Source organism: Lutra lutra, chromosome 2, assembly GCF_902655055.1.
Source record: "Lutra lutra chromosome 2, mLutLut1.2, whole genome shotgun sequence".
Lineage (NCBI taxonomy): Eukaryota > Metazoa > Chordata > Mammalia > Carnivora > Mustelidae > Lutra > Lutra lutra.
In genome coordinates, this window is record NC_062279.1 from 106,264,218 (window position 1) to 106,291,688 (window position 27,471).

The 27,471-nt window shown below is 42.1% G+C and overlaps 1 protein-coding gene across 4 annotated transcripts in view; it reads left to right on the top strand.

The window, feature by feature from the left end:
- The first annotated feature begins 15,982 nt into the window (after nucleotides 1-15,982).
- Nucleotides 15,983-27,471, top strand: part of NPNT (nephronectin) — a 76,055-nt gene continuing 64,566 nt past the window's right edge. For all 4 annotated transcript variants that reach the window (XM_047718142.1, XM_047718144.1, XM_047718143.1 and 1 more), the window contains exons 1-2: nucleotides 15,983-16,199; nucleotides 18,335-18,435. In XM_047718142.1, the coding sequence (XP_047574098.1) occupies nucleotides 16,129-16,199; nucleotides 18,335-18,435 (172 nt within the window). In that variant the 5' untranslated portion in view covers nucleotides 15,983-16,128. The remainder of the gene's footprint in view (nucleotides 16,200-18,334; nucleotides 18,436-27,471) is intronic.

A 27,471-nucleotide genomic window follows, 5' to 3' on the forward strand; every position in this document is an offset into this window, starting at 1 on the left:
GGCAGCCCGGAATGCCCGGCCCGCCCAGGGCGGAACCCCGCCTGCTTCAGGGAAGCTGAACGCCCGGTCAGCTCAGGGTGGAACGAACACCGCCTGCTTCCCTTTTCCATTATCGCTCCTTTCTCTTCCCAGAAGCGCCCGTTGTTAGTTAGGTGTGTCCTTTGAATATGCTTGGTTAACTATAAACTTTACTCTCCTCCTGGCTTGTCTGCAAGACGTGACTGACGTTTGACCTTCATGGGTCCTTCTGTTGGCTATTGTTTCTATCCAATAAAAGTGAGACTGTGGAGTTGCTGTGGCTGCAGTCCTTTTCGACTGTTGTCCCCTGCTCCCAATCTCTCTCTCTTTTTTTTTAAAGATTTTATTTATTTATTTGACAGACAGAGATCACAAGTAGGCAGAGATGCAGGCAGGGAGAAAGGGTGAAACAAGCTCCCTGCTGAGCAGAGAGCCCCATGCGGGGCTCGATCCCAAGACTCTGGGATCATGACCTGAGCCAAAGGCAGAGGCTTTAACCCACTGAGCCACCCAGGCGCCCCTGCTCCCAATCTCTTGCAGCTGACTTGTTTGTGCTTAATTCTTCTCCCGTCACCGACTGGAAGCGGCAGTCAGGTGGTGATGGTCACAGGAGCTGCAGGGTCCTGTCAAATGAGAGACGAAGGCCATGACTGAGGGCCAAGCCAGGCATGTGAGGAAATCTCCCAGAGCCAGTCTGCAGGGCACGGCTGGACAGTCCAGGGAAACGGGAAAGCCTGGGGGCGAGAGAGGAAAAGCTGCACGGCTCCTGAAGACTTTCCAGTGTCCAAGTATAACTCCCACCGGGGCTCGGCTGTCCTTCCTCCTTTGAATTCCATGAGGAGCTGCCGGATAATAAAGCCTTTTTTCTTGAAGTCGCTAGACTGCGTTTCTGTTCCCTGCAACCAAATGAGCCCTAAGGCAGAATGAGGAATTTCGTGAGGAAATTCCCCACGTCTCACTCCATTCACAGCAAGGGAGTATTTGACAATGACCTCTTCCTTGAAATACTTCTTCCCAAGATCTGTGGATTCATTCTTTTGAAACAACCGACATTCACACTCAATGTTAATTACACTACTGAATCAGAAAAAAACGGCCTCAAAGCAAGTCAGACCGTCCTATTTCATCATTCAATTCCTTTGTAGAGAGTGAGTTGTAAAATTTATGACGCACTTTCCTTTTGCTCCTATTCTTTTCAATGTGAAGGTGCTTCATCTCCCTGGATAAAAAAGAAGGGTAGCCATTGAACAGCTCTGCCTTCTTTCTGACATCTGTTAACATTCACTGTCTTCCCCAGTCAGTCTATTCTCTCCTCCATGATTTTCAGTTTTTGAACATTGCTAAACAAGCTCTGGGTGGCTTTAGCATTTGTGTTGAGCCTCAAGTTATTGGGCACCCAGCAAAAAAAATTTCTGATAGGAAGTCAGTTCATTTACTCTTTAACCTAAGGGATAGGGTCAAAGTAAAATGAAGTTGGGAAGATTGAAAAAAAAAATAGGAGAATAAAAAATATGTAATAAAAATAATTGTGGTAAGGAGATGAGTTAAGAGTTCACTCTGTGGGGGCACCTGGGTGGCTCAGATAAGCCTCTGACTCTGGATTTTGACTGAGGTCAGGGCCTTAAGATCTAGCCCTGCCTTGGGCTCTGTGCTCAGGTGGAGTCTGCTTGAGATTCTCTCTCACCCTCTCCCTCTGCCCTCCCCCAGCTCATGCACACACTCTCTCAAATAAATACATAAACTATTACAAGAAAAAAAGGAATTCGCCCTGTGGGGAAAATGCACGTGACTGCACAGGTTCTGAAGACTGTCCTTCAGCCAAGCAGATAGCTCAAAATTTCCTATGGATCATTTGCCTTTTCTTGGCATCTTTTACAAATATAGTCTTTCAAGAACAAAATGTGTGCTGTTTTGACAGTCATAATTAGGATGCTTCCAGTCTTGTCCTGGTGGGTGCAGATCTCTCTCTCTCCCTCTGCTGCTCTTGTCAGTGAATGATAGTATAGCAAGAATGATAAGCGTGATGATTACAAAATCACCCTGAAGCCAGACTGTCTAGTTTTAAATTCCAGCTGTGCTGCTTAATCGCTGTGTGACCTTGTAAGTTACTTAACTTCTCTGGCCTTGGTGTTTTAATATGTAAAATGCGATAATACTAGTATTATCTAGTATTACTACCTAGTATTATCTAGTAATACTACCTAGTATTAGGAGAAGGATGTGAGAAGTAAATGAGTCCTGGTATAATGTACGTGCTCAATAAAGGCCATTGTTATTGTTAGCTTTGTTGTTATTAGTGTTATTTGAGCAAGGCATTGACTCTGAGGCCTTTAAGGCAAGGCAGTGGGAGGGATAACAGGAAGTTGAGCCATGACTCTCCCATGGCGGAGTTTACTATTTCCACGGGGTGACATAAGCCAGGGGGTTGGAGGAAGGACCATAAAGTTAGGTTTTACTTCTTACTAACCTCATGACCTTAGCAAAATTACTTAACTTCTGTAGGCCATGGTTTGCTTATCTAAAATTGGGTCTAATAATAGGGCTTACCACATCATAAATGCTCCAAGTTTCTTATATATATAATACAGAGCAGGCTTTAAGTACCAATGACTACGTACCGTCATCAAGTAAATGCTATAAGGATTTTGAAAATGATGACTGCTGCCTCCATTTCCCCAAAATAACTGACAATAGACAGAAACACAGAGTACAGCAAACTCAAGTGCACTTGCCTATGTCTCACACAGGTTCTCACACAAAGCTGTTCTCTGAAAGCACACCTAGGAAAGGAAATAGTCAATGAATTTTTTGTCTTTTTTTTTTTTCTTTTGCCTGCCTTAAGATTTCTGTCTTTGGTTTTTTCCAGTATTGTCTGGGTATGGTTTTCTGTATTTATCTCCTGCTTGGGGTTCATGATGCTGTTTAAATCTGTGGCTTGACACTTTTCAAGAATTTTGGAAAATTCTCAGCCATTATCTGTTCATATGTTTATTCTGTCCTGTTCTCTCTGTCCTAATCTTTTGTCTTCTAGAATTACAATTACATATATATTTGATGTTTTCCCCTATCCCATATACCTCTTACTCTTTTGTATGTTTTTCACCCTTGATCTGTGAGTCAATCTAAATATTTTCTTCTGACTTACCGGATTCTTTTCCAGTTGAGCCAAATCTGTTATTAACCCATTCATTCAATTCTTAACATCAGTTATTGTGTTTTCAGAATTCCAGAAATTCCTAAAATTTCTTTTTTCATTTCTTTTTATTTTTTAATTTTTTTGTTTTTTTTCTTAAGGATTTTATTTATTTGAGAGAGAGCACAGCCAGGGGGAGGGGCAGATGGAAAGAGAGAAGCAGACTCCCCGCTAAAAAGAACACCCAATGTAGGACTCGATCCCAGGACCTGGGGATCATGACCTGAGCTGAAGGCAGATACTTAACTGACTGAGCCACCCAGGCACCCCTATTTTTGTAATTATATTTTCATTTCCTCTTCTTTGCCAAAATTCTCAATCTCTTTTTTAAAATTTCTTATATGTATTCATCATAATTTTTAAAAATTTTACTGAATAATAACAAAATCTCTATATTTCCCTATGAATCTGTTTCTATTGTCCTCTGTTTTTCTTTCTGTCTCATCTTATGTGCTTGATACTTTTTAATTGATTGCCAGACATTGATATAGAACATTCAGCGATAATTTGTGGCCATAGGTGATGTTATCTTCCTCCGGAGAGGGTTTGTTTGGCCTCTGGCAAGCAGCCAGGTTGGGACACTAGCTGACTTAGATCATCTAATCAATGCGACTCTGCTCTTTGACAGCACTACTGTGTGTCCCCTGTCCTCGTATTCCTGGGGTACACCCCTTCAGGATTCCAGCTGAACACCCAGGTAGTTAACCAGGTCCGAGCCCTCTTGGCAAGCTCTGAATTCTAATTTTTCTTCCCCTCAGCTGACCAGGCATCTATTGAAATTCTGCTCAGTATCTCACCTTCAGCTCCCACTTTTAGAACTGGCTGTCACCTGAGGAAGAAGAGCAGTGCAAGTTCAGGCTCATGTCTTTGGGCTTCCCTGTGTTCGCATATCCAGACCCCACAAACTCCGTTCCTAACAACCTAGATAGCTTTTCTAGTTCTCAAAGAGAAGGTTGGTTCAAAACATCCTAGTCCACTATCGCTAGGAACAGAACTCTTTTTTTTTTTACATTTTATTTACTTCTATGACAGAAAGAGATCACAAGGAGGTAGAGGCAGGCAGAGAGAGGGAGGGGGAAACAGGCTCCCTGCCAAGCAGAGAGCCCGATGTGGGGCTTGCTCCTGGGACCCTAAGATCATGACCTGAGCCGAAGGCAGAGGCTTAACCCACTGAGCCACCCAGGAGCCCTGGAACAGAACTCTTGCCTATGTTTTTATTATATATCAGATGACTTCACTCTTCAGATTTTAAGCAGCAGGTAGATTTCTTAGAAAACAAGTGCTAGAGTTCCAAACAGCCTGCCCAAACAGAGCTTAATGGAGAAGATGGGTTTTAAAGACATGGGTAGGTCAATGGGAAAAATTGGAAACATCCTTAAGGAGAGCCAGATCTTCACCACAGGTGGTAAATTCAACGATGATTATATATGTTATTTTATGTTATAAATCACATCACCAATACCTTGAGGAATGCTCTCTGGGATCTCCTTCAGTTTCCAGGATGTTCCTCAAGTTCTTGGGACCCCTTATTCCTGACCTTCTAGTTTTTAATGTCCTTTCTTCTAGCCCATAATCCCAGGGTTACTCTTGATGAGTTTAAAAAAAAAAATTATTCACTACCATAAATATGGCAACTACCTGGTGACAATAACCAATCTTATCTGTTGCTGCTGTTGTTTTTAGGAAAACAAAACCAAAATAATGACCACAAGGATGAAGCTGGCAAGGTTGGATAGGACTTAGGTGTAATACAGCGCAATACACATAAGAGTTGTGCAATAGATAACCTGTTAAATTATTTATTGGACAAAATAAAGCTCTCTTCTTGTCCATAAAGAAATTTGAGCTGATCGCACCAAGGGTTGACATGAGGTGAGAGGACATCTCCTGCCTGGCAGGGAGGGTTTGGCACAACTCCGAGAAACTGAACCTGGATATAAAGTCTGGTCAGGGCTTTCTGTTCCTTCTTCTGAGTTGGTATGTGTCACTTTCATCTTTATTCCATTAAAAATAACAAATTCTTTATGTCTCTAGTCCAGGTGAATCCCTCCCTCTCTGGAGGCTTAAATTGGCTATTCTGTTGGCAGAATTCATACCTGTTGTTGAAAGACAGGAGCCTCTGCTTCCCACCTCGATCACAGTAAGAAACAGGAAATCCCTGTGGGGGGTAAAAAACAAAAACAAAAACTAACTCATAAAAATGCAGAAATGGTCCAGCATTCCTTTCTATGTAGATACTGTGGAAGGAGACAGAGGTGCAGACACTAATGATATACTATACAGTGGTTAATGGAACCTAATAAAAACATAATAATAAAAAAAGAGGTACAGACGCTCCACAGCTTTATATTCTGATACACCAGAGCATGGAGTGTGACTGGAGCATTGATGTCGGGGTTACGCATCTTATGTTAGACTTACTCTTCCTAACAACTATCATTACTTGAATGTTTTATCTGTAGCAAGAACTGTAATGATGGCATTGTATTTTCACAGTAACTGCAAGACACATGTTGGCTGGTTTATATTCTTTATGAGAAGGACAGTCCAGTATGGCCACAAGAGGATACAGAAGAGAGGGTCAGGCAAAACCAGAAGTTTACTCAAGAGTTTAAAGATTTTCTAGAGAACAGAACTCTAGTGTCCTAGAGACAGGAGGATGCAATATGGGGCCACATGGAAAACACCGGGGAGGTCAGGAGGCAGAGGATAGGAGTAGGAAGAAATATCTGTCACTGGGATTTCTGTGGGAAAGGCAAGGAAGGACAAGGTAATGAATTTAGGATTAACTAGTTTGAATAATTTTGGTGGGTTTTGGTCTATAGGGCTGGTCCTTGGTTCCCTGGCACCTGGTCCTGAGATAAGGCAGAGTAATATTAGTTCTGGGATGCATAGGCCAGTAGCAGAGGGGTGCTTCTAGATGGGTTAGTTTGCATATCAAAGTTATGCTGGGGTGGGGGGCGGGGAGAGGAAGGGGAAAAGGGGAGGAATTGGGGGGGCCTTTGGCCATCTGTGAGAATTAGCCAGGGGAAGAGTAGTTTCTTTCCAGCCCAAATGGTTTCCCATGATGTCAAATATAATAATATAATATACAGAAAATTATGTATACCCAATACATTAGTATTCCTGCATAATAGAAAGAAACTGAGGTTCAGAGTTTCAGTCAGAGCTCAACTAGTAGTTGTCAGAGTGGAATTAAATCTGAAGACTGACCCTAAGTGTTATCTTGCATTAATTTTTCCTTAATTAAAGTTTTTCCAACTCATAACATTATTTAGGATAGAATTCTAGGGACATGCATTAAGAAAAATGAGACAATACCACTAAAATGCTTTGATTTCTTTGGTGGATAATTTTGCAGATTAATTGAAGTTAACATGCACATTTAACGGAGTTGGAGACACTCTGTAATTAAAAATATTCATCTACCAGTATCCTCCAACTATTTGATTTGAGTGAATTTTACATTTCAGCTTATTTGGGCTGGAGAGTAAGGCCTTGCTCACTCAGTAAACCATATAGCTTGAGATGTATATGGTATGATGTTTCCTTTTTTCTACCTGGAACAGAAAAAGTAAAAAATTACACATAAGGAGCTTCCAACCAAGAGTTGTGAGGTCTTGGAACTGCATTTTGCATCTCCATTTAGAAAAAAAAAAAAATCTCTTCTGTGGGAGACAGATTTTATTGTTTAAACAGAGGGGGAATATAAAGAAAGTGAACGACCCCTTTGTAGGGAAGATAGTACAATTAGAAATTTAAACGTTTTCTAGAGAGCAGAACTCAGTGTCAGAAGCAGAAAAAAAAATTTTATGGGAAATACTAGAACAACAAACAAACAAATAACTAAGCAACAGCTTTTAGATCAAGCCTAAATGTTAATGGTTGGGAGACTATATTTTTATCTTTTTATTTATTAAAATTTTAATCCTGCTTCTTTCCAAAATGGACTCAGAGAAAAGTCTCAAGAAATCACAGCATAAAATAAGGATAATAAAAGAAAATTCTGTTTCTTCCTTCTTATAACACTTCTGATACCAAATGTGTGGGTTTTCCATATCAAGTAATTCTCTAATTCTCTGTAGACACCTGCTGGGTATCCTACAATTTAATTATGACAGCAGCTACCAGGAATGAGAGTAGATCGCACAGGCTAAGTGCTCAGTCACAAGACCACTCCCCCTCCAGACACCAGTCACAGGTTGCAGGTTGTCACTGGTACCTATGACTGACCAGCCATAAATCAGGGGTTCCCATAATTCTCTTCTCGGGTTCAATGCTTCGCTGGAATGGCTCACAGGACTCAGGGAAACATTCTTACCAGTTTATTATGAGGGATACAACTCAGGAAAGACCAGATGGCTGCGTTGCAATCGGAAACATGTGGGAAGGGGCGCCCTCTCCAGGCTGCCACCCACCTGGCACGAGGATCGGCTCACCAAACCGGACTCATCGGGATCCAGTCCTTTAGGGTTTTCATGGAGGCTGCCTCACGTGGACATGATTAATCAGATGGATCACTGGTGCGTGTACTCAATCTCCTATCCTCGACCCTTCCTCAGGTGTCTAGGATTGGGCCTGAAAGTTTCTGGGCAACAGCAGAATCAGCTTTTTTTTTTTTTTTTTAAGATGTTATTTATTTATTTGACAGACAGAGATCACAAGCCGGCAGAGAGGCAGGCAGAGAGAGGGGGGGAAGTAGGCTCCCTGCTGAGCAGAGAGCCCGATGCGGGGCTCGATCCCAGCACTCCAAGACCACGACCCGAGCCGAAAGCAGAGGCCCAACCCACCGAGCCACCCAGGCGCCCCAGCCTTGTATATTCTATAGGTTTTTACAACGTATAATGACATGCACCCACCTTTATAGTATCCTACAGAATAGTTCCCTTGCCCTAAAACTCTGTGCTCTGGCCCATTCATCTGTATCTTCTCACTAACCCCTGGCAATGACTGATTTTTTTTTTTTTTTTTTTTTACAGTCTCCATAGTTTTCTGGCAACCATTTTTAAAAGGGAAACGTGATATAGTAAGTTTTCATCTGAAGATAAAAGACATAACATTTTCTCAGAAGAGACAACATTTTTTCTTGGCTCTAAATTCTGTAAGAAACTAGTTACCTTATGGGATCGAGATATCCACAACAGTCTTCCAGAAAGTATAGGTGCAGATCTTATTTAATTATATTTTGAAATAAACACCTAAAAGCTGAAAGTCCAACCAACTCAGTAAGAGAAAAGTCTTCCAGGTTCTAAGTTAAGTTCCAAGAGTCTAACTTGATCCAAGGTTGCTATTTGGGAAATGCACAGTTGTATATAGCACGTCCCCTATCTAGACTGCCTTCCAGAAATATGATTTATTTTAACAAGGACTTTTATAAGCACGAAAATTTTACCTAAATAACTAGCCTCCTGTATTGTTCCAGAACAAACAGATCCATGTTTAGAAACCAGAAGATTGATCATTTACTATGAAAGGTGAAAAACTTAACTAGTACTTCCCCCATGTGGCAGTGGGATGCAAGAGGATTTGGCAACTTTGAATTTGCTCAAATACTTTGATAAAAGCTCAGTTGGGATGAGATAGTCACAATACAGCATGTCAGAGTTGGTTTAGGCATGGAAAATGTTAATGTGAATGTCTCCAGTTGCCTGCCTTGGACATAGAAAAGTCTTAAAGCGAAGCTTTTCACTGCCAGCCGTAAGACATTTCTTAGAGGTAATCAACCCCTGTCGAGCTTGTGCTATGTACACCATGTGCTGGATGGAGTACTTTATACAATTTACCTAGTTAAATCGGGTGAATTATACGTTCAGGATCCCAAATACAGTGACCTGTTGTATGATGAAAATCATTGATTAAATGAATTTCAAAGAAGGATTTTCAGAGACAACGATTTTTTTTTTAGTATTGTTATAATTAACGTTAAGCTTTCTTTGTGGCAGCAATTAAATACCAAGTTCACCAGCTTCTTGAGGCCAGGACAAAGACAAGGGTAGGTATTCAATTTAAAATTTTCATTTTCCTCCTTGGCATACTGGAAAAACACATTTTCCAATTTTTCTTGCAGCTACGTTGGAGCCGTGTGATGAGGTAGTGGCCAACGGAATGCCGCGTGTCCCCAGGTATGTTTGCTTGCACTCTTTCCCCATTATCTGTGTGGCTAGGTGAGGAGAACTCTAGGAAGACCAAAGGAAGAAAGGAGCTCTGATCCCTGAATAGCCACTTGTAAAGGAATGCTTAGGAGACTGTCCAACCTGCATTAAATAGTACAGTAATGAGAGGAACAATTACTGTATCAAGCCGAAGATACTGGAGGTGATATGCTAGAGAAGTGTTACCATTCCTGGTTAACGGATCCTAAAAATTCATTGTCAACATAAAAGAACCTTTCCATTTTTTAAATATATTCATTTATCTTAGAGGGAGAGAGCGAGCAGAGATGGGGAGGGGTAGAGGATGAGAGAATCTTAAGCAGACAGTGCTGATCGCAGAGCCCCATATGGGACTCGATCTCATGACCCTGAGCTCATGACCTTACATGACACTAACCCATTGCACCACCCAGGTGCCCCAACCTGTCCATTTTTCTATATGAAAATATAAATCCTGGGGTACCTGGGTGGCTCAGTGGGTTAAGCCTCTGCCTTTAGCCCAGGTCATGATCTCAGGGTCCTGAGATTGAGCCTCGCATCGGGCTCTCTGCTCAGCCGGGAACCTGCTTCCCCCTCTCTCTCTGCCTGCCTCTCTGCCTACTTGTGATCTCTCTCTCTCTGTCAAATAAATAAATAAAATCTTTTAAAAAAACCCGTGAATCCAAATTGCTTTACCACTTGCATCAGATCACTAAGATATAATTCCAAAAGGGCTAAAAAGTAGAAGACTAAAGCATGACTCTAACTATTAGAACTGCTTTCTAGGAGCTCCTGGGTGGCTCAGTGGGTTGATCCTCTGCCTTTGGCTTGGGTGGTGATCTCAGTGTCCTGGAATCAAGCCCCACATTGTGTTCGCTGCTCAGCAGGGAGCCTGCTTCCCTCTCTCTCTGCGTGCTGCTCTGCCTACTTGTGATCTCTCTGTCAAATAAATAAATAAAATCTTAAAAAAAAAAACAACAACACTGCTTTCTAATTTTGTCAGCCATTTGTGTCCATTTCAGTTCTTCCAGTGATATTAAAATAGAATGAAAGGCCTATCAAGTAAAATCTTCTATTGTCTTTGGCAGAATTATTTGAAGGTAGATGAGAAACACTGACAGTAATAGTTGTACCTCATGCTTGTTGGTTGCTCATGTGTGTTATATTAGATGAAACACCAGTGCCTTCAGTTTGTAAAAAGAAGGCTGGCATAAAATTTTGGGGTTTAATCTTTTAAGTTGATATTTTTTAAATTACATATCAGCTTTTCACATAGGTGTGTATTTATATATTTAAATCACCATCTTACCAAATAGTCTTATTTTTTTCCAATAAAATTTCTTAAGACTATTTGGCTATTCAAATTGCCTAATCATATCATCTGAATGAGAACTTCGTTTCTTGCTTTCAATAATTCACCTTTTTCCTTGTCTGACTGCATCAAATCCTATTTCTGGGACATTATGAAAGTGGTGATATGGGCATTTGCATCTCATTCCCGACATGAATAAGAATTTTCCAAGTATGGGGCACCTGGGTGGCTCAGTGGGTTAAAGCCTCTGCCTTCGGCTCAGGTCATGATCCCAGGGTCCTGGGATCGAACCCCACGTTGGGCTCTCTGCTCAGCGGGGAGCCTGCTTCCCCTTCTCTCTCTGCCTGCCTCTCTGCCTACTTGTGATCTCTGTCTGTCAAATAAATAAATAAAATCTTTAAAAAAAAAAGAATTTTCCAAATATTCACATTCTACATTATTTAGTTATTATTAGTAGTTTATTTATTTTTTAAAATCAGGAATCAATAGCGCTGATCATGGAGTCTGCAGCCACCTCAGGTCTTCTTAGGTTTAAGAAAAGATTCTGAACATTTAGGATCCCAAGACTGTAATGGTCCCATTGGGGCAATTACATATTCAGGGTAAGGGACAGGGACCAGGATTTGCCTGCACAGCGGCATCAAGGGCTTCTCTTCAGTGTAGCTCCTCACACAGTGGAACAGCCCAGGGGCATGATGACAAACACTTTATCCAGATGGGAAACTGCTGGGGCTCCACAGACTCATGCCCCTCTGGAGCCAGTCTCTCCTCCACATAGTGTCCAAGTGCTCTGCAAGGGACACATCCAGTTAGGACACATCCACACACGTGAACTCAGGTTCATCCAGTGCTGTGGTTTGCTACCGGGTATATTTTGTTGTGTCTACATGCAGTTGATCAATCAGGGGTCCATTTTTACCAGCAACAGAGCAACATCCTTCACAAACCACCTTATCAGGTTGCCAGGGGAACGGAGCTAGAAAGTTAACATAAGGTCAAATTCTCATACAGAAGGGGCTAGGATTTTGTTAACCCTTTACCCACATAGACATTTTCCGAGAACTTGATTATAATGGATTTTTTTGTATGTTAATAGACTATACTTGTAATCCTTTATCTAGGGCCTTTTGCATTTATATCAGAGATGAGCTGTATATTCGTGTAAGAAAGCTATTTTTTTTCCCAGAATTAAATATCAATGACTCCTTAGGAATAATTATAAGCACTCCTCTTTAGATATTTAAAAGAGTTTAAGGAGTATTGGAATTATTTACTCTTTAAAGGGATGATGTGCTCTGTGGTATAACTAGAACTGCCCTGTGTGGGCTGGAAAGGCCCTATTTCATAAAATCATTACTGATGATCACGTGAAGGACACAACATTAGGGAATATCTTTGTAAAAAATGAAAATGTTAGTGTATTTCACTGCTCCTTGTTGCTCTGACAAGGCACTTTAAGAAAGAGATGAGCTCGGCCAAAAACTGGTTACTCTGCGAGCAGGAATGCAAAGAAATGAGAATGTCCAGAAATTAAGGGCCTCCTAGGATTGAAAAAGACAACAGCTTTGATGCCCCAAACATTGGTATCAAATAGGGATGTAAGCTTTATGGCAAGGATCACAGTCAGGGTGTTGCCCTTCCAAACAATCCTCTTATTTCAGCTCGCTTCAAGGTGGCCTCCATTAAGATGAGAGAGTAAGGTACAGACACAGGGAAGCAAAGAAATAAAGCGGGTTTCAGAACTAGGAGTCGAAAAGATTTTGGTTATGGGTATTGGTACAAGGAACTGACTGGAAACGATTAGATCAGATGCCTACTGGGGTTTTAAAGAAATCTGGTAGCCAAGGAAACCAGGAGTCTGGTCTGCAAATATCTCTGTTAGCCCCTCAAAGCAACACTCAGACCCTTAAGTTTGTACCAGTAGACAAAGAGCTGCGAATGATGGATAGCCTAGAAAGAAGACACATGTTCCAACAGTCCCTCCTGGTGTGGCCATGGAAGACGAATGAACACAGTTGGAGAAACAGAGGTGACCCGACTGTCTGATGAAGGCATTTCTTCTGCTGTTGGAGCAGAGAATCACCATAATTCTTGCTCAGCTTGGGGTCAAAACTGCAGTGAACAGGCAGTTGCGTGCTCCTCATTCTTCCCTTTTCTTAATAGGAGTACTTAAAGCAGGTATTCTGTCCTTATGCCACCACTGTATGTGGGATAGGGGGAGAAAGAGCTTGCTGAGAGCCACTATGACAACTTGATAGAAGACACACATTTTCTCTGCCTCCTGCCCGGACACCATCTCACAACACACCATCACCTTATTCAGTCTCTCTTTAAATGTCATCTCTCCAGAGGGGACCAAATCACTCTACCTAAAATCCCACCCCATCTCCTATCAGCTTATCCTTCCTCTACCCTCTCTTCATATCTTTATCCTCTCTTCACAGCATTTATTCCTCGACACCCCTACCCCACTCCAATGTAAACGCTCTCAGGGCACAACCTTGTCTTTTTCCCAGTGGAAGTCCCAGTACCAAGAAATGGCCAATACATTGTATGCTCTCAATAAATATTTGTTGAAAAAAAAAAATAAAGACAAAACAGTGGAGAGCCTCTAAATGTCCAAGTGTCTGAAGTTGTGCTTGGGTGATCCTATTTTGTTATTTATCTGTATCACATTGTGATTAGTGATAGTTATCTGTGAGTGAGAACACTGCAATTAAGACTTGCAAGGTGGCATTATCCAGTGGGAAACCTAACCCCAAAGTTGTCCTATTGGAAAAGTACAGATATGGTGAAAGGCAAACTGTTTTGAGCTGGTTGTGTTCAAGACTGAAGCAGTAAAATGTCACTCCCATGGAAACTTCACCTTGTTTCAGAAATGGGGGTCAGAGCTACAGCATACTAACCAGGTAGACCTTGGAAATCCTTTAGCATCTCCTCATTCCATGATTCAACAGAGACTGGTCTAATCAGCTTCTGCTGACTCAGGGGAGAAGTTAAAGTTCACCAAGAAGAATTAATTCAATCCAATCCAACATTTAATATTTACTGAATTTAAACCTTGTGCCAGGACTTGAGCCTTCCTATTGGTCACTGTCTCAGAGAACTCAGAGTGGTAGAGGAGCAATGCATGAAACACACACTGCTTTCGAAGTGACAGTATGGGATGCATAGTGTTGTAATTATACCACAAGAGTCTCAGCCTAGCAAAAGACTCAGAAAAGGCTTCCTGGATAAATGTCAGCTAAACTTGGATCCAAAGGGCAAGTGGATCGTCTAAATGAAGAAGGCAGATGAATGGAGTGTTTTCTAAGCCAAAGAAAAAGATATGGGAAAAAATGTTAAAAGGCCTGCTGATGAGGCAGGCACTTTTGTTTCAGATACCGTCTTGTTTTCACCTATCACCCATCCTCCTTTCCTTCTATCTCCAGCTTGTAGCCTATAGGTTGGCCCCTTCTTGATACTCATCCATTGCTCTGCTAGAGCTTCTTTGCAAATCCAATCCAGGAATCAATAAACAAAGAAAATGGCTAAGGAGTAGCCGCTGGAGCCTGGAACCAAGCCTACATTACACTTACAAAAATTTGATTTTCTGCAGAAAAAATATTTTGACTCCTACATTTTTGGACTTCATTAGAAAGATCTGAAATAGATGACACCAAGCTGTTTGCCTAAAATAATGTCCCAAGCCTGAATTGGCATGGATATTTCCTGAGATTAAAATAGAAACTTGTTTTGCTAACAGAAAACAACTTGGAAATCAAAGAGTCGTTTAAGTTGAAACCATTATTTTTCCTTTTCTTGCATAAAATTCCTGTTTTTATACACACCAAGAAATCTGGATAGTGAGATCACCCTGCCACAGAACTTTCCATTAAAAATTTGAAGTTGGAGAACTCCCAAAAAGAAAATAAAGATAGAAAAAAAGTTTGTAATGTAACAAACTCATTCAACAAATATTTATGAGCACCTACTACGTGCTAGGCACTGTTCTAGGCACTAACTGCCCCTTGAAGAGTTTGCATTCTAGCAGAAAGAAGACATACAAACAGGAAATATATAGGATGCTGGAAGACCAGGGGTCTGAAGCATAGACAAAGAAGACCAAATCATGGGGCATCCTGAGGGGACAACTTTAAATTTGGGTGGTCATGGTTGGATTCCTCAAAGAGGTGACATCTGAGCAAAACCTTAAGAAGTGAGAATGTGAACCAACATCTGGGCCCAGGCAGAAGTATCAGCCAGCCAATGGTGCAAAGGCAGGGGCATGCATGCCTGGAGGCTGTGAGAAAGGCAAGGAGGTCACGGGCTAGGGGAAGCGTGAGAACAGGAGACAAGGTCTGAGAGATATGAGAGATGGCACAGCTCTGCACCAGGAAGTCACTGGGACAGGGTTTGAGAAGAAGGGTGACTCAATGGATAATATTTTAACATGCATTTTAGGATGATCGTTGCGTGTTTTCATTTGAACAGTCTTAGTACAGTATTATTTATTTTTTACTCTGCAATAACAGAATGATTGTTTAAAATGGTTTCTAAATGTTCTCCCCAAGATCGGACACCACAGACTGCTAAGTAGTTACAGCCCGCCATCTCTGGCCTGCACGTGCCCCCTGGAGGGGCAGCCGTTGCTATCCTTCTAAATGCTCGAAGCTGAGCTGGCAGAGATAGAAACAGTCTGCACGTTCCTTGTACAAAACTCGACTGGAGAGCCAAACATTTCTTTTGGTTGGTTACAAAATAAAAAACAAGCCTTTGCCAACTCTGCGGGAGAAGCAAACTCCCGGAGTTTGCCTCCGCTAATTGGTCCAAGTCGTCAGTCGTGCTGTGGTTTCACTCCGTGTAGACACTGCTCAGCTCCTGCCCCAGAAACGTCTCCCGTCTCCGGCTTCTCCGCCCTCCGGTGGAAGCCACGGCTCGCCCTTGCGGTCACCACCTGTTCGGGAGGAACCCGCGGAGCGCGCACCTACTCCCCGGGCCCCTTCCCTCCTCGGCTCACCCTTTCCTGCTGAGCGCCCTGCGTTCCCTCGCCCAGGCCGGGCTTGCAACTTTCCTCGCAGCCTGGCGCTCGCCCCACTTGGCTGGCCCTCAAGAGACGCCGCGTCCCTCGTCGATCCGGCTCCCGAGCTTCCCGCCGAGGGGCCAAGCGGCCTCACCCGCGGCCCTGCGCTGCGAGGGCGGCAAAGCAGGCGCACGCGCGCCCCCCGCCCCCTGCGCCCCTCCCCGCGGGCGGTGCAGCTCCCCCTGCAGCACCTCCCCTCGAGGGGAGGGAGCCACAGGGGGCTCCCGGCGTCGCGCCGCAGACCTGCGCCGGCTGCGCGCCGCGCCGCTCTCTTCCGACAGCAGCTGCAGTCGCGGCGGCGCCCGCACTCCTCCCGGAGCCAAGGAGACGAGCGCCTCTCTCCTCCACGCCCAGCACCCCCAACCTGTTCCCCGCGCGCAGTGGCGCTGCCGCCCGCGATTCGCCGCCCGACATGGATTTCCTCCTGGCGCTGGTGCTCGGCTCCTCGTTCTACCTGCAGGCGGCCGCCGAGTTCGACGTGAGGTGAGTTGGGCCACGGGGCGCCCTCTTCTAGCGCTAATTTCGCGCTCGCGGTGCTGGGGTCCCCTCGCTCCGCCGGGTTGCGCGGCCAGAAGTTCGGCGTCGGCGGGAGGAGAGCCGTCGAACCGCTCTCGCAACCTGTGGCCGGCCGAGGCTGGGGAGGGCGCCCCCTGAGAGTCCGGGAGCCCAGCTCCGGCTCGGGGACTGGGGCCAGCGGAGGAGTAGGAAGGCTCCTGGAGCCCCGCACCTCGGCTGGGAGGGCGCGGGCTAGCCTCGTAAACCCAGGTGATGCCCCGGACACCGCCGGCCAGGAAGCCCTCGCGTGTGAGTTAGACGGCTCTTTGAGCGGCGCAACTTCAGGTGGCGGGGCCAAAGCCGGGCTGGACGCTGTCGGGGCCGCTCACACAAAGGGCGGGGGCGTAGGGGCGATGGGGCTTCCCGGGAGGACCCGTTTGCCTCCACACTTGGTTTTCTTGAGGGAGGAGGACTTAAAATAAGGACTGGGGCGGGGTGAGGAGCGCTCCGAGTGTGTTTGTGTACGGCTGCGCACGCACACACAGCTCCGGGACCTGGGGCGAGCCTGGCTGCAGCGTGCTCTGACAGGTTCCAACAACCCGGGCTCCGTCGCCGCTGTCACTCAGCCGCTCCTCTGGCGGCGGCGCGCGGCGCTCTCTGTCCCGCCGCGGGATCCGCTCGGGCGAGTGTGTGTGTGTTTGTGTGTGTGTGTGTGGGTCAGGAGGGCGTGCTCGCTTACCCCATCTCCGTGCAATTAGAGACCAGACCCGCCCCGAGCGCCGATCGCTGCTGCTCGCGCAGGAACCAGGCTGGAGCGGCCGGCGGAGATTTTTACCGGGGTCTCGCCGCCATCCAGCCTTCCTCTTTCAGAGAACCCCCACCCCCGCTCTGACCCCGCCACGTATCCCTCTGCGCCTCCCTAAAGACAGCCGCACCTGTTTCACTTGTAATCTTGGAACGAATCAGTTCCGCGACTGATTAGCTTTCTTGTACCTGGAGGGGAACGGGAACCGGGGGAGCCAGCGGAGCGTTGAGGAGGAAAAGCGCAATCGCTTGTTTACCACCTGGTCGGAGGAAATCGAGAGTTCGGGGTTATTTTGTACTTTGGGCTTGAGGGCATAGGAGGAGAGAAAAGAACCGGGAATTGGAAAGATTACGAGTGTTTTGAGAAAATGTGGGGAGCGGCCAGAGGCTGGTTTATTTCATTAAAGCAATTCTTTGCTCACATTCGGATATGTTGTGCATTTCCGGCACACACATTTGCAATAGGAAATATGTCACATGGTTATGCACAAGATGTTAAGGTAGCTTTAATTTTAAAACAGCCAATTAAAACATTGACCCTCTGGGGGCAGGAATCAGGTGTGAATATAAACAAAGAAAAGATTCACCAAATAAGGTGTGAAAGTGGAATCTGGTGGATAAATTTGAATACTTTTAGCCCTTATTTACATGAGTGAGGAAGATAACATGAATTGTTGATGCAGAAAAGTTTCAAACCCCAAGGACACTTGAGATGTTAGCTACCCTTTAAACTCTTCTTGGTCTTATTTATACTGTTTTATTTTTTCTGGGAACATTTTCTGCCAAAGAGTCTTGCAAAGAGGTCTGATTCATTTGATTTTGAGGACGCTCCCATCTTTCTGCCCTTTTCTAAGGCAGAAATAAAAGGCAGAATTTTTTTTCTTTTGGCTTTGACATGTCCTATTATTTAATACTTTTCAGTTTATGATAAATCAGTCAGAACTGGTTTTCCCCCAAGTAACAGGTGTGGGTCTTTGAGGAATCTGTTTTATTTCAAGCTTCAGAAACCACCCTGTGAGTGTCAGCCTTGAGAATTCTTGGTTTTAGCTGGTGCTTTTTCCATTTAAGAAAGGGTCTTCCCCTCCCTTTCCCCCTACTCCTGTGTGTAGTGTGTAGAGTGTGTGTGTTTAACTTTCTGAAATTTGGAATTAGATCACAGCAGAACTATTTTCCTGAATATGTTTTATCCTTAAATTTCTGCAGGCATGAAGGAGTTCATCAAAAATTGTTGGGTGTGACTTAAATTAAAAAAAATAATAACAGGAAACTTTTTAATTTCAAAAGTGTCTTTATTTATTTTGAATCTTTTTGTTTGGTAGGTGGCCCAGGCAAATAGTGTCTTCGATTGGCCTGTGTCGTTATGGTGGGAGAATTGACTGCTGCTGGGGCTGGGCCCGCCGGTCCTGGGGACAGTGTCAGCGTGAGTATCATCCCCCAGGGACTTTCCACCTGAGAGGTGCGGCTTTCCACCATCATACATGGCTTCACTCTGCACATCATTGGGCTCATTACTGAGCAAGATTTGGTGGTGTGGTTCCAACATTCCTTGCCCCTTCTCAACCTGAGGCAATAGTCCTAAGGTGCCTGCTTTGTTATTTAGAGAACCACCTATGATGCTTATTGTAGCATTTGTCCCCAGTACTTCCAGCTCCTCTTTTCTCATCAGACCTTTTCTGTGCTCCAGACTCTGAGATGGGGGTGAGATAATTAGTCTAGACTGTATTTACACTAAACAGACTCTGAACCTTATAGCACTAATAAAATCCTTACCATACCTGTTGTGGAAAGTGGCCTATTTGTAAACCTTTTTATTTTTTTTTTTGAAGTGAGATTGTATTGACTGTGTTCTAGATGGACCACCCACCATAATAAGTAACACCTGTGAAAAAGCATTATTTTTAAGTTCTAGAAGTAATCATGTAATAAGAGCCAAATCAGAACACTGATATTTACCTTTTCCGTGGATATTTTAATGGTAGAAATCAGAGCCACAACATGGAAGTTTGAGAAATTTGTTCTTTGCAACTTTATCTGGGTCTCAAAATTGTATTCCACTTCCCCTATGAGAAAATCTGCAATTATCAAGTGAATTTCTGGGGCATTGTGCTAGGTTGGTGTGTTTGGTGAGATGATGGGAACGAAGTTGGATTCCTTATATCCTAGTGTTTTATTGTTCATGAGAAAGGAGCTTAGAGTAATAGAAAGGTGGGTTGAAGGAGGCTGGAGCTGGACAGGGCAGAGCTTGCCTTAGGGGTATGTTAAAGGTGGGAGCAACTGGGTAGATTTAAGTTTAGGAAAGCTAAGAATACCCACAGCTGTTTTCATCTTTGAGAATTGTGCGTATCTGCCCTTAACCTTGAGGAGGAGGGAGAGTAATGGTCATGGGTTGACATCCCTGGTTGGATACGGAATGGGAAAGTGGATTAACGTTTGTCTGTTAACCTGCAAGCCACTGGGCCAGACTTTTGCACGATTGGGCAATGGACCCTTTTTATAAGGGGAGATGATGGTAACTCTAGTTTCCAGTAAACAAAAGAATTAGGCAAAGCTGCTGTGCCCTACTGGTTAATTGTTTTTAAGGGAAGATGGTCCAAAAGAAGAACGGTACCTGGCGGAGTTGTCTTCTGCCCATTATACCAGGGTGTCCGAAGTATTCGCCCAGCTGGAGACCACCAGGGTAGGGAGGGGTATTTGAAGAGCAATCAGGCTTTGATAATCAAAGGGTGAAGAGAGGACCTTCTCTTGGCCCAACACGCACACGCTGTTCCCAAATTTAAACAAATGAGTAGTTTCTTTGCAGGAATGGAGATAATTTCCTCTTTTGCTGCCTTAATTGGCAGGGCACTCCCAAAATGAAGGTTGGAGTGCTTTGGGGTGTGCACAGTACCCCAGGCCTACCTAGGACAAAGCTGTTTTGGCAGAAGGCCCTGAGCACAGTGGAGCACACCTTCTCCGGAGGCAGAGTGCCAGAGCATTCAGCAGGGGCCGGGGTCCAGGGGTGTAGGAGTACGTACGCACTCTGCCAGATGCACTCTAAGAATGCCAAGGAGAAAATTCCTCTGTCTCTGAGAGGTTCATCAACTGTGGAATTCCCCAGAAAGAACCTCTCTGAACTGTTCTGTCTTTTTACATGTAATTAAATTTTCTCTGGTATACAGCAGCTGGGTGATTCTGAATTTGATTGAGCGTAAAGACCTTTCCAAGTTACAGTGGCTTACTGAATTGAAATATCCAAGTAAGTTCCTAGCAAACTAGCTTTCCCAGCAGAGATAAGACACTGTTTTATTATTTTCTATACCTTTGATTTGCTTCTAACAGAATGCAAAGTGGTGAAGTGTAATAATTGATAGTATTCATCTTTTCTTTCTTTGTATTCCTTGAGAATCTGAGGAAGCTATAACAATGACAAGTTAGTTATTGAATGGTGATGTTTTAAAATGTCTAATGATCTTGCACAAATCACAGTTTATCTCAACTTAGATTTGGTGAAAAGTTTGAGAGGCAACGTAATGGAAGGGAATGTGGACGTGAGCTAGACTGCCTGGGTTTAAATTTTAGTTCCACCCCCTTATTAGCTGTGTGACCTTGAGCAAGTCATTCAACTTCTCTGTGCTTTATTTTCCTCATCTCTGAAATGGATATAAAATAGTATAATATCTCACAGGACCGTAAATGAGGTGTAAATGAGTTATTCATAAAGCACTTAATGCTGTTCCTGGCACAGAGTAAATGCTATGTATATGTTTGATGAAAGTAAAGAAATATGAAGAAATACTGCTTTTGAAAGAGTGCTCTGGAAGGGGACATACCCATGCTATCAGGTTCTTTGTTTTCTAGGCATGATAAATGTATTTTTGCATTTTACTGCCAAAATAAAAACAATGATTCCAAGGATCTCCGTGTACAATAAAATAAAATGCTTTTAAATTTAAAAAAGCCAGGTGGATCATTACCATTAATATTATAAATGGCAGAGTTGTAAAAACAAGTTCAAAGGTGGATGTTTACTTGTGTTTTTTTGTTTTTGTTTTTTCCAGAATCTCAGATCGTCTAAATGTCTCCTGTCAGCTTAAAGCTCCCCTGTCTTTGTTTTGCTATAAACAGGTAGAGGAATGTAGGGGCCAGAGGTCAGCTCAAAGTAGGAAGAATACCAAACAGAGGCTTGCTGGGGACAAACAGAAAGCTCCTGATTAGTTTTTAAAGGAAGCTTTTATGCAGTTGAAACTTATGTCCCTCCATTTATTCAAGGAAAAAATGCCTTGCTGTTCATTAACTCTTATACCTGGTAATGGACTACCTACAAAGATTCCAAAGAGCTTCTGGGAAATTTAATGTGAAAATTGTTTTTGTCTTTCTGACCCTCAGATCATTTCAGAATTCTTACCCATGAGGAGCATTCTCCTTTCCTCAGCAAAGGTTTGGTTCTTGTTTTTACCAACGATTCACTTAGGAATTTTCCTTCAGACTAGCTCAGCAAAGCAAAAGTAAGCTATCTCCACCTAGACACAGAAGCTCCCACTTTATCCCTTAGAAGATGTGCAAGTGGGGGAGGCCATACCCTCATTATATATATATTTTTATTATATCTCATGTCCTAGTGCCATGACCCTTTGGTATTTAATCCATTTGGTCGAGCATATATAAGATGTTTTGACTCTCTTGCTATGAGACAAGCAGATGTATTGACATAGAACATGCTTGCTACTCCCCTTTCCATGGCCTTGTTTGGGGTCAGTTGACTTTGCATACAGCTCGTATTGCTCAGCCCCCACTCCTGGTCACCGTGTCCAGCCACAAGCCGCATTCAGCTGGACTTCTCATCCTTCCCTCAGACAATGAGGAAGGAAGGATGCTACCCAGACATGCATAGGAGCTATCTTCTGCTTCCTGCCCGTGCCACCTGACATTCTATCCCAACGTTCCTCCCCAGTTGCAGAGAGCAGGACCTAGTCCAGAAACAGTCAGGTTGTGTTTTCATAGTTCTTTTAGAGGTCATACCCTTACCTTCTTTCTATCCTTTGATTCTTTGTTTTATATTCTTTTTTTTTTTTTAAGTTTTTATTTAGATTCTGGTTAGTTAACAGTGTAATGTTAGTTTCAGGTGTACAGTATAATGATTCAGCACTTACATACATCACCTGGTACTTTTCACAAGTGTCCTCCTTAATCCCCATTCCCTATTTCACCCATCCCCCCACCCACCTCCATTCTGACCCATAAATAGGTCCCTATGCAATGAGAATTCAGAACTTGATTTTCCAGTTGTCTTGAGCTTTTATCTTTATCAACTATTGATGTGGCTTTTTGTGGTAAAGTGAGATTTTCTTAAGCACAAACATTGATAGTTACAGATTTACAACACACTGCATCCTAATTACTCAGATTGTCTCAAAATACTCGTTTCTTGTTCTGTAATTATTCTATTCCTTCACTTTCCCATCATATTAATGGTACATTTCACTTTAATGATTTTAACAATTTCTCCTACCAAGTGGAGATCTCTGTAAAAGATGATTTCTCAAGGTTTGTGTATTTTATTTTAAAAAACAACTGTGTATGCTGTGGAACTCTTAAAGCATTAGGTAGTTTGGGACACATTGAGTGTCATTAATGTTTATACCTGGTTAGCTATTTAAAGAGCTTCCCTAATATAGAAGGAGTATAGAGGATCTAAATATTGTATTTCTATATGGTTGTTTTTCTATTTACTTGACTTACCGATTTGGCTGTGTATGTGGCTATGACAGTAGTGTTTCTGTGGAAGGCACTTTTTAGAGGTATGAAGAAAAATTCAAAATACAACAAGTTCCAGGTTTTAACAAAGCTATTTTCTGAGTTCTTTGGCTATCACTGAGCAATTTGTGGTTTCTGAAGGATATATGTGAATTAGGGTGATTTTGTATCATTTTTCCTTAAAACCAGGCAAAATGCAGATGTTCTGGTATATTTTTCTGAAAAATTTGGAAAGATGTAAAACCTGTATCTGGAGTTTGTCTTTGCTTTATTAGTTCTAAACTTCATTTCTTCTTATCCCATCCCTGAGGTTAGTAAAGGCTACAACTGTACAACTGTCAGGGAAAGTGAAATTTTTGAATTCTTATCAATGTTAAATAAGTGTATAGGTTAGTGCGACAGGGGACTGAGAAGCAATAATTTATTCTGAAACTATTTTGAAGTTGTTAAATAATTTTGCCGGATAATATATAATACTGGCTCAGGAATGAGGACCTTTGAAAGACAGCAAATTATTAAATTTCTGTATTTCAGATGAAAAGATTATTAGTTTAAGCAGAGATTTTGATTTTGTAAATGAAACATTTAAATTTCATGTTTTATTCATTACTTGTATCTGGGTTCAAAAAATCGTGAAAATGGAATGTGATTTATTAATTTTTGCTCCCTATACTGGTTTCCTGTCGCTGGTCATAAAATTGTATAAATTATACCTTTCTTTAATTATTTAAATTTTGAACACTTTCTTTAAAATAATTTAGAGTAAATGAGAAATACTGGAATTGGCTTTGAAGACCATACATAGGGTTTCCCTCACAGAGAGATTATTCCTAGTAAATACCTTTCCATTTTGAGGCAGCAACTATGATGACCTCCATTGAATGTGGTTTTGCATTTTATAATTAACCTTCCTTAGACCCATACAGTCATACCTAGTCCAGGAATAACTGGGGGTCTCAGGTAGGCTATACTGCCCAGAGCCCTGTTGCAGAAGGCCAGCAGGTCCTGGGGCCACCTTAATGGGGCTGAGCACACTTCACTGCCTTAGTGTCATTTTAGCTTCCTTCTCTATTTTGAGGGGTGGTAATGCAGATTCTGGTTTTTTTTTTTTCTTTTTTTCTTTTTTTTTTTTCCCCAGGTAGGAATAAAAGCAAGGCAGTGGGCACTCCTATAACTACTTTTAGCACTAAACCTGCTCCAAATCCTGAGGAAGTGAAGTTTTTGATTAAGATTATTCAACTACCTCTTTCTGTGAAAAGCTTATTTAAGAACACCATGTACTTTCAGTAACTTCAAGTGGTCTTGGAATGTAGATTCCAAACTAAAATCGGTGTCAAAGAAGTTTGACCTTTTCAAACAGGTAGTTTTGAGTATGCCTAGTGTTGAAAGTTAAATTTCACAGAAATTACTTTGTTCCTTCATCTTTTCTCCTATTGGAATTGATCTTTATGTAATGCTCTTAAGATATACTCCTTTTCTACCATCCTCTCTTAATGTTAATCTGGGAGGGTCTTAGCCCTTATGGATTAGAAACGTTGGTACTTCCTAAACTGGGAGGTTAGGTCATGGAAAGGGAAACAACTGGAGTTGCTGCAAGGTCTGCTGCTAGATCTGACTTCAGATCCCGGCCTCAGAGATGTCTGCCATAGAAAGTGAAGGAATACACGAGTACTCATTGCTACCAAGCAGGCACTTCTGGCCCCAGAAGCAACATTGTATTTCTACTTGAAAACTTTCCCATAAGCTTCAAAACACATGGGTGTGTTTTTCCTCCTTTAGACTCTGTTATAGCGAGCATAATAGACAGCATTTTTGAAGAGTGCTTTTTATCTGTAGAGTTCAGGTTATATGCATTTTGAGTCCATTTTACTCAACTGCATGCTTTTAAAGCAATCGTCCAGTGATGCTGAATGATTGCATGAGGCATCTCTTAGTGAGTAATGGAAGATACTCATCATGTGGGAGATGAAAGGGAAGGAGAGGAGGGTTCTTATGGCTTCATCCTTGGTGCTCCCCCTCCTTCCTCACCACCACACACATAGTTTCAGCCCTTTCCCACCAACTTGATGCAGATTTAAAAATTTTTCCCATCAATCTTTTAAAAATACTTACTTTGTAAGAAAAAATGCATTTATTTCCTCAAGTATCCCTCTTCAGAGCAATGAACATTATCAGCTTTTTTTGTACCTTTCAGAAAGGTTTTACATATTTATGGGTAAATTTCTCTCTCTTCTCTACCCCATCTCTTTTGCAAAAATGAAAGTAGACTGTATACATTGTTCTGCAATTGCTCCTTTTCCTTAACAGTGTGTCTTGGAAAGCTTTATTTATCATCAGTACATGAGGAGCCTGCTTTTTTAATGGATATATAGTATTCCACTGCATGGCTATATCATAATTTATTAATCAGTTTCTTATTGATGGACATTTGTGTTGATCCTAATCTTTTACTAATATAAACAATTCTAAAATAAGTAACCTTGAAATATACAATGGAGAAATATTGTTTTGGATGTGTGCTAGTATTTCTACAAGGTAACTTTCTATGTGCAATCAAATGGCATATACGTTTGTGGTTTTGACCAACTGGCCAAGTGGTTTCTTACTTGGTAGTAAATAGTTATGGAAAAGACTAGATTAGAGTGCTGACTTAAAGCTCTGGCAATTCCATATCCAGAATCTGATCTGTTGCTTAATTTTAGGATACTCTGATCCCTCCTGTTTCTCCCAAAAGCCCCTCTGGTAGGTCAGTGAAGGACCTTTGTCCCCCTTTTTCTTCTGTTTCCTCTTGGAACAGAGGCAACTGGCTCATACTGGGAAGATGGAATGTGGTTTGTCCATTTGCCAGGATTTCTACCTGGCATCCTGACAATTGGCTGTGTATTTTTTTATGGATGTGAGGTCCTTTTTACTTGTAAGAAGGATTTACACATTCTTTAAAGAATTGCTTAATTCATTGACCTTTTATTTATAGGTCAGTCATAATTTTTATCACTTTGTATAGAGGATTTTCTTTTTTATTATTAGGGAGGATTATGTAGAATTTTGGTATCTGAATAAAGTTTTTTGGGAGACCTGTTATGATAAAAAGATTTTCAGGAAACATTAAAATATTGTTGTGTCAAAATACTTTAATAAAATGACTTTAAGACCATCAAGGCATAACTTTTCCATTAGTGATTCTAATCTTTATTTTAATTATGTTTTAAAATCATTTTGCTTAACAAAATAAATGCACGCCTAAGTGAAAAATTAAAAGACTCAAAGAGAAAGAGAAGGTAGCGAAGGTAACTCTTTCTACCTTCCCTGTTTCCCTGACACCTAATTCCAGTCCCAGGAACTTTTTCTTCCTGCTTTTTGCGGAGATTTGTAAGAATTTGCAACTTATTCTTGTTTATAAATTGATAGCATAAAGTAAGAACTATTCTGTGTTTTCTTTTTTCATGTATCATATTTTAGGGATCAGTCCTTATCAGTTCATGTAAACCTGACTCATTCTTTTATTATTTTTTTTTTTAGATTTTATTTATTTATTTGACAGAGAGATCACAAGCAGGCAGAATGGCAGGCAGAGAGAGAGAGAGAGGGGGAAGCAGGCTCCTTGCTGAGCAGAGAGCCCGATGCGGAACTCGATCCCAATACCCTGAGACCAGGGCCTGAGCCAAAGGCCAAGGCTTAACCCACTGAGCCACCCAGGTGCCCCTGACTCATTCTTTTAAATGGCTGTATAATACCTCACCAGATGTAAATACCTAATTAATTTTAAAATTCTTATTTGTGCATATTTAGGTGATTTTCAGTATTTTGGTTTTATGAAATGTGCTGTAGTCAATATCTTTGCATATTCATCATCACTGTTATATACATTTGGATGTGGGAGAGTTATAGGGACATTCTATTTTTATGGAAGTACAGTAATTAAAGAACTCATTTTTATAAACCATCTTCTATAAAATATGTCACTTAAAGGAGATTAAATCATGGATAATATTACGCAGTGGAAACCTTCTGATCAGCCACATTTTATTTTTGATTCCCTGAGAAGATAGTTTAAAAGAGAAATAGAATTTGTTCCTTTGTTTCTTTTTGTTTATATTTTACTTTGTTTGGGGGAGGATATGAAGTGGCTGTCAGGAATGCATGCAATAAAATAGGAAAACAGAATTAACGAGGGCTGGGGGAGGGAAAAAAAGGAGAGAATAAAAGGTAAGCTGGCAGGAGGAGAGTTATTGACATGTAGATATGTCAGGCATAGGATCCTAACTATGTCTTATAATGTGGCTGTTAGCTTCTGGTAGCCAACAGAAAAAGAAAAGTGTTACTGCTCATATAATTCATGATGTTTGTTAGGGGAAAATCAGACCAGTTATTTGGGGGAAATTATGGCTTTTCCCACATGTAGTTCTGAAAGAAGAGTTTCATGTGGTCCTTAATGGAGTAGGAGTGAATGGTGGAGAGGAAGGGGCCACAGCAACATTTGTCATGAAGCCAATGGTGGTTGTACAAAGCTGTTTCCTTAGAAGATGCTCTGATCTAAGATGAGGCCCCCCTACTCTAACAGTGCAGTTCATGGGAAGTTTAAGAAGCATTATCTACACACTTAGCTTTCTGATATCTCTGCTCAATCCATCTCAGAATAGCTGTGATTCATGAACTCTTTAGGGCTTAATGGACAATTCCAGGTTAGAAAAGGCAGTTTTAAGTTAGGATCCCTAACAACATC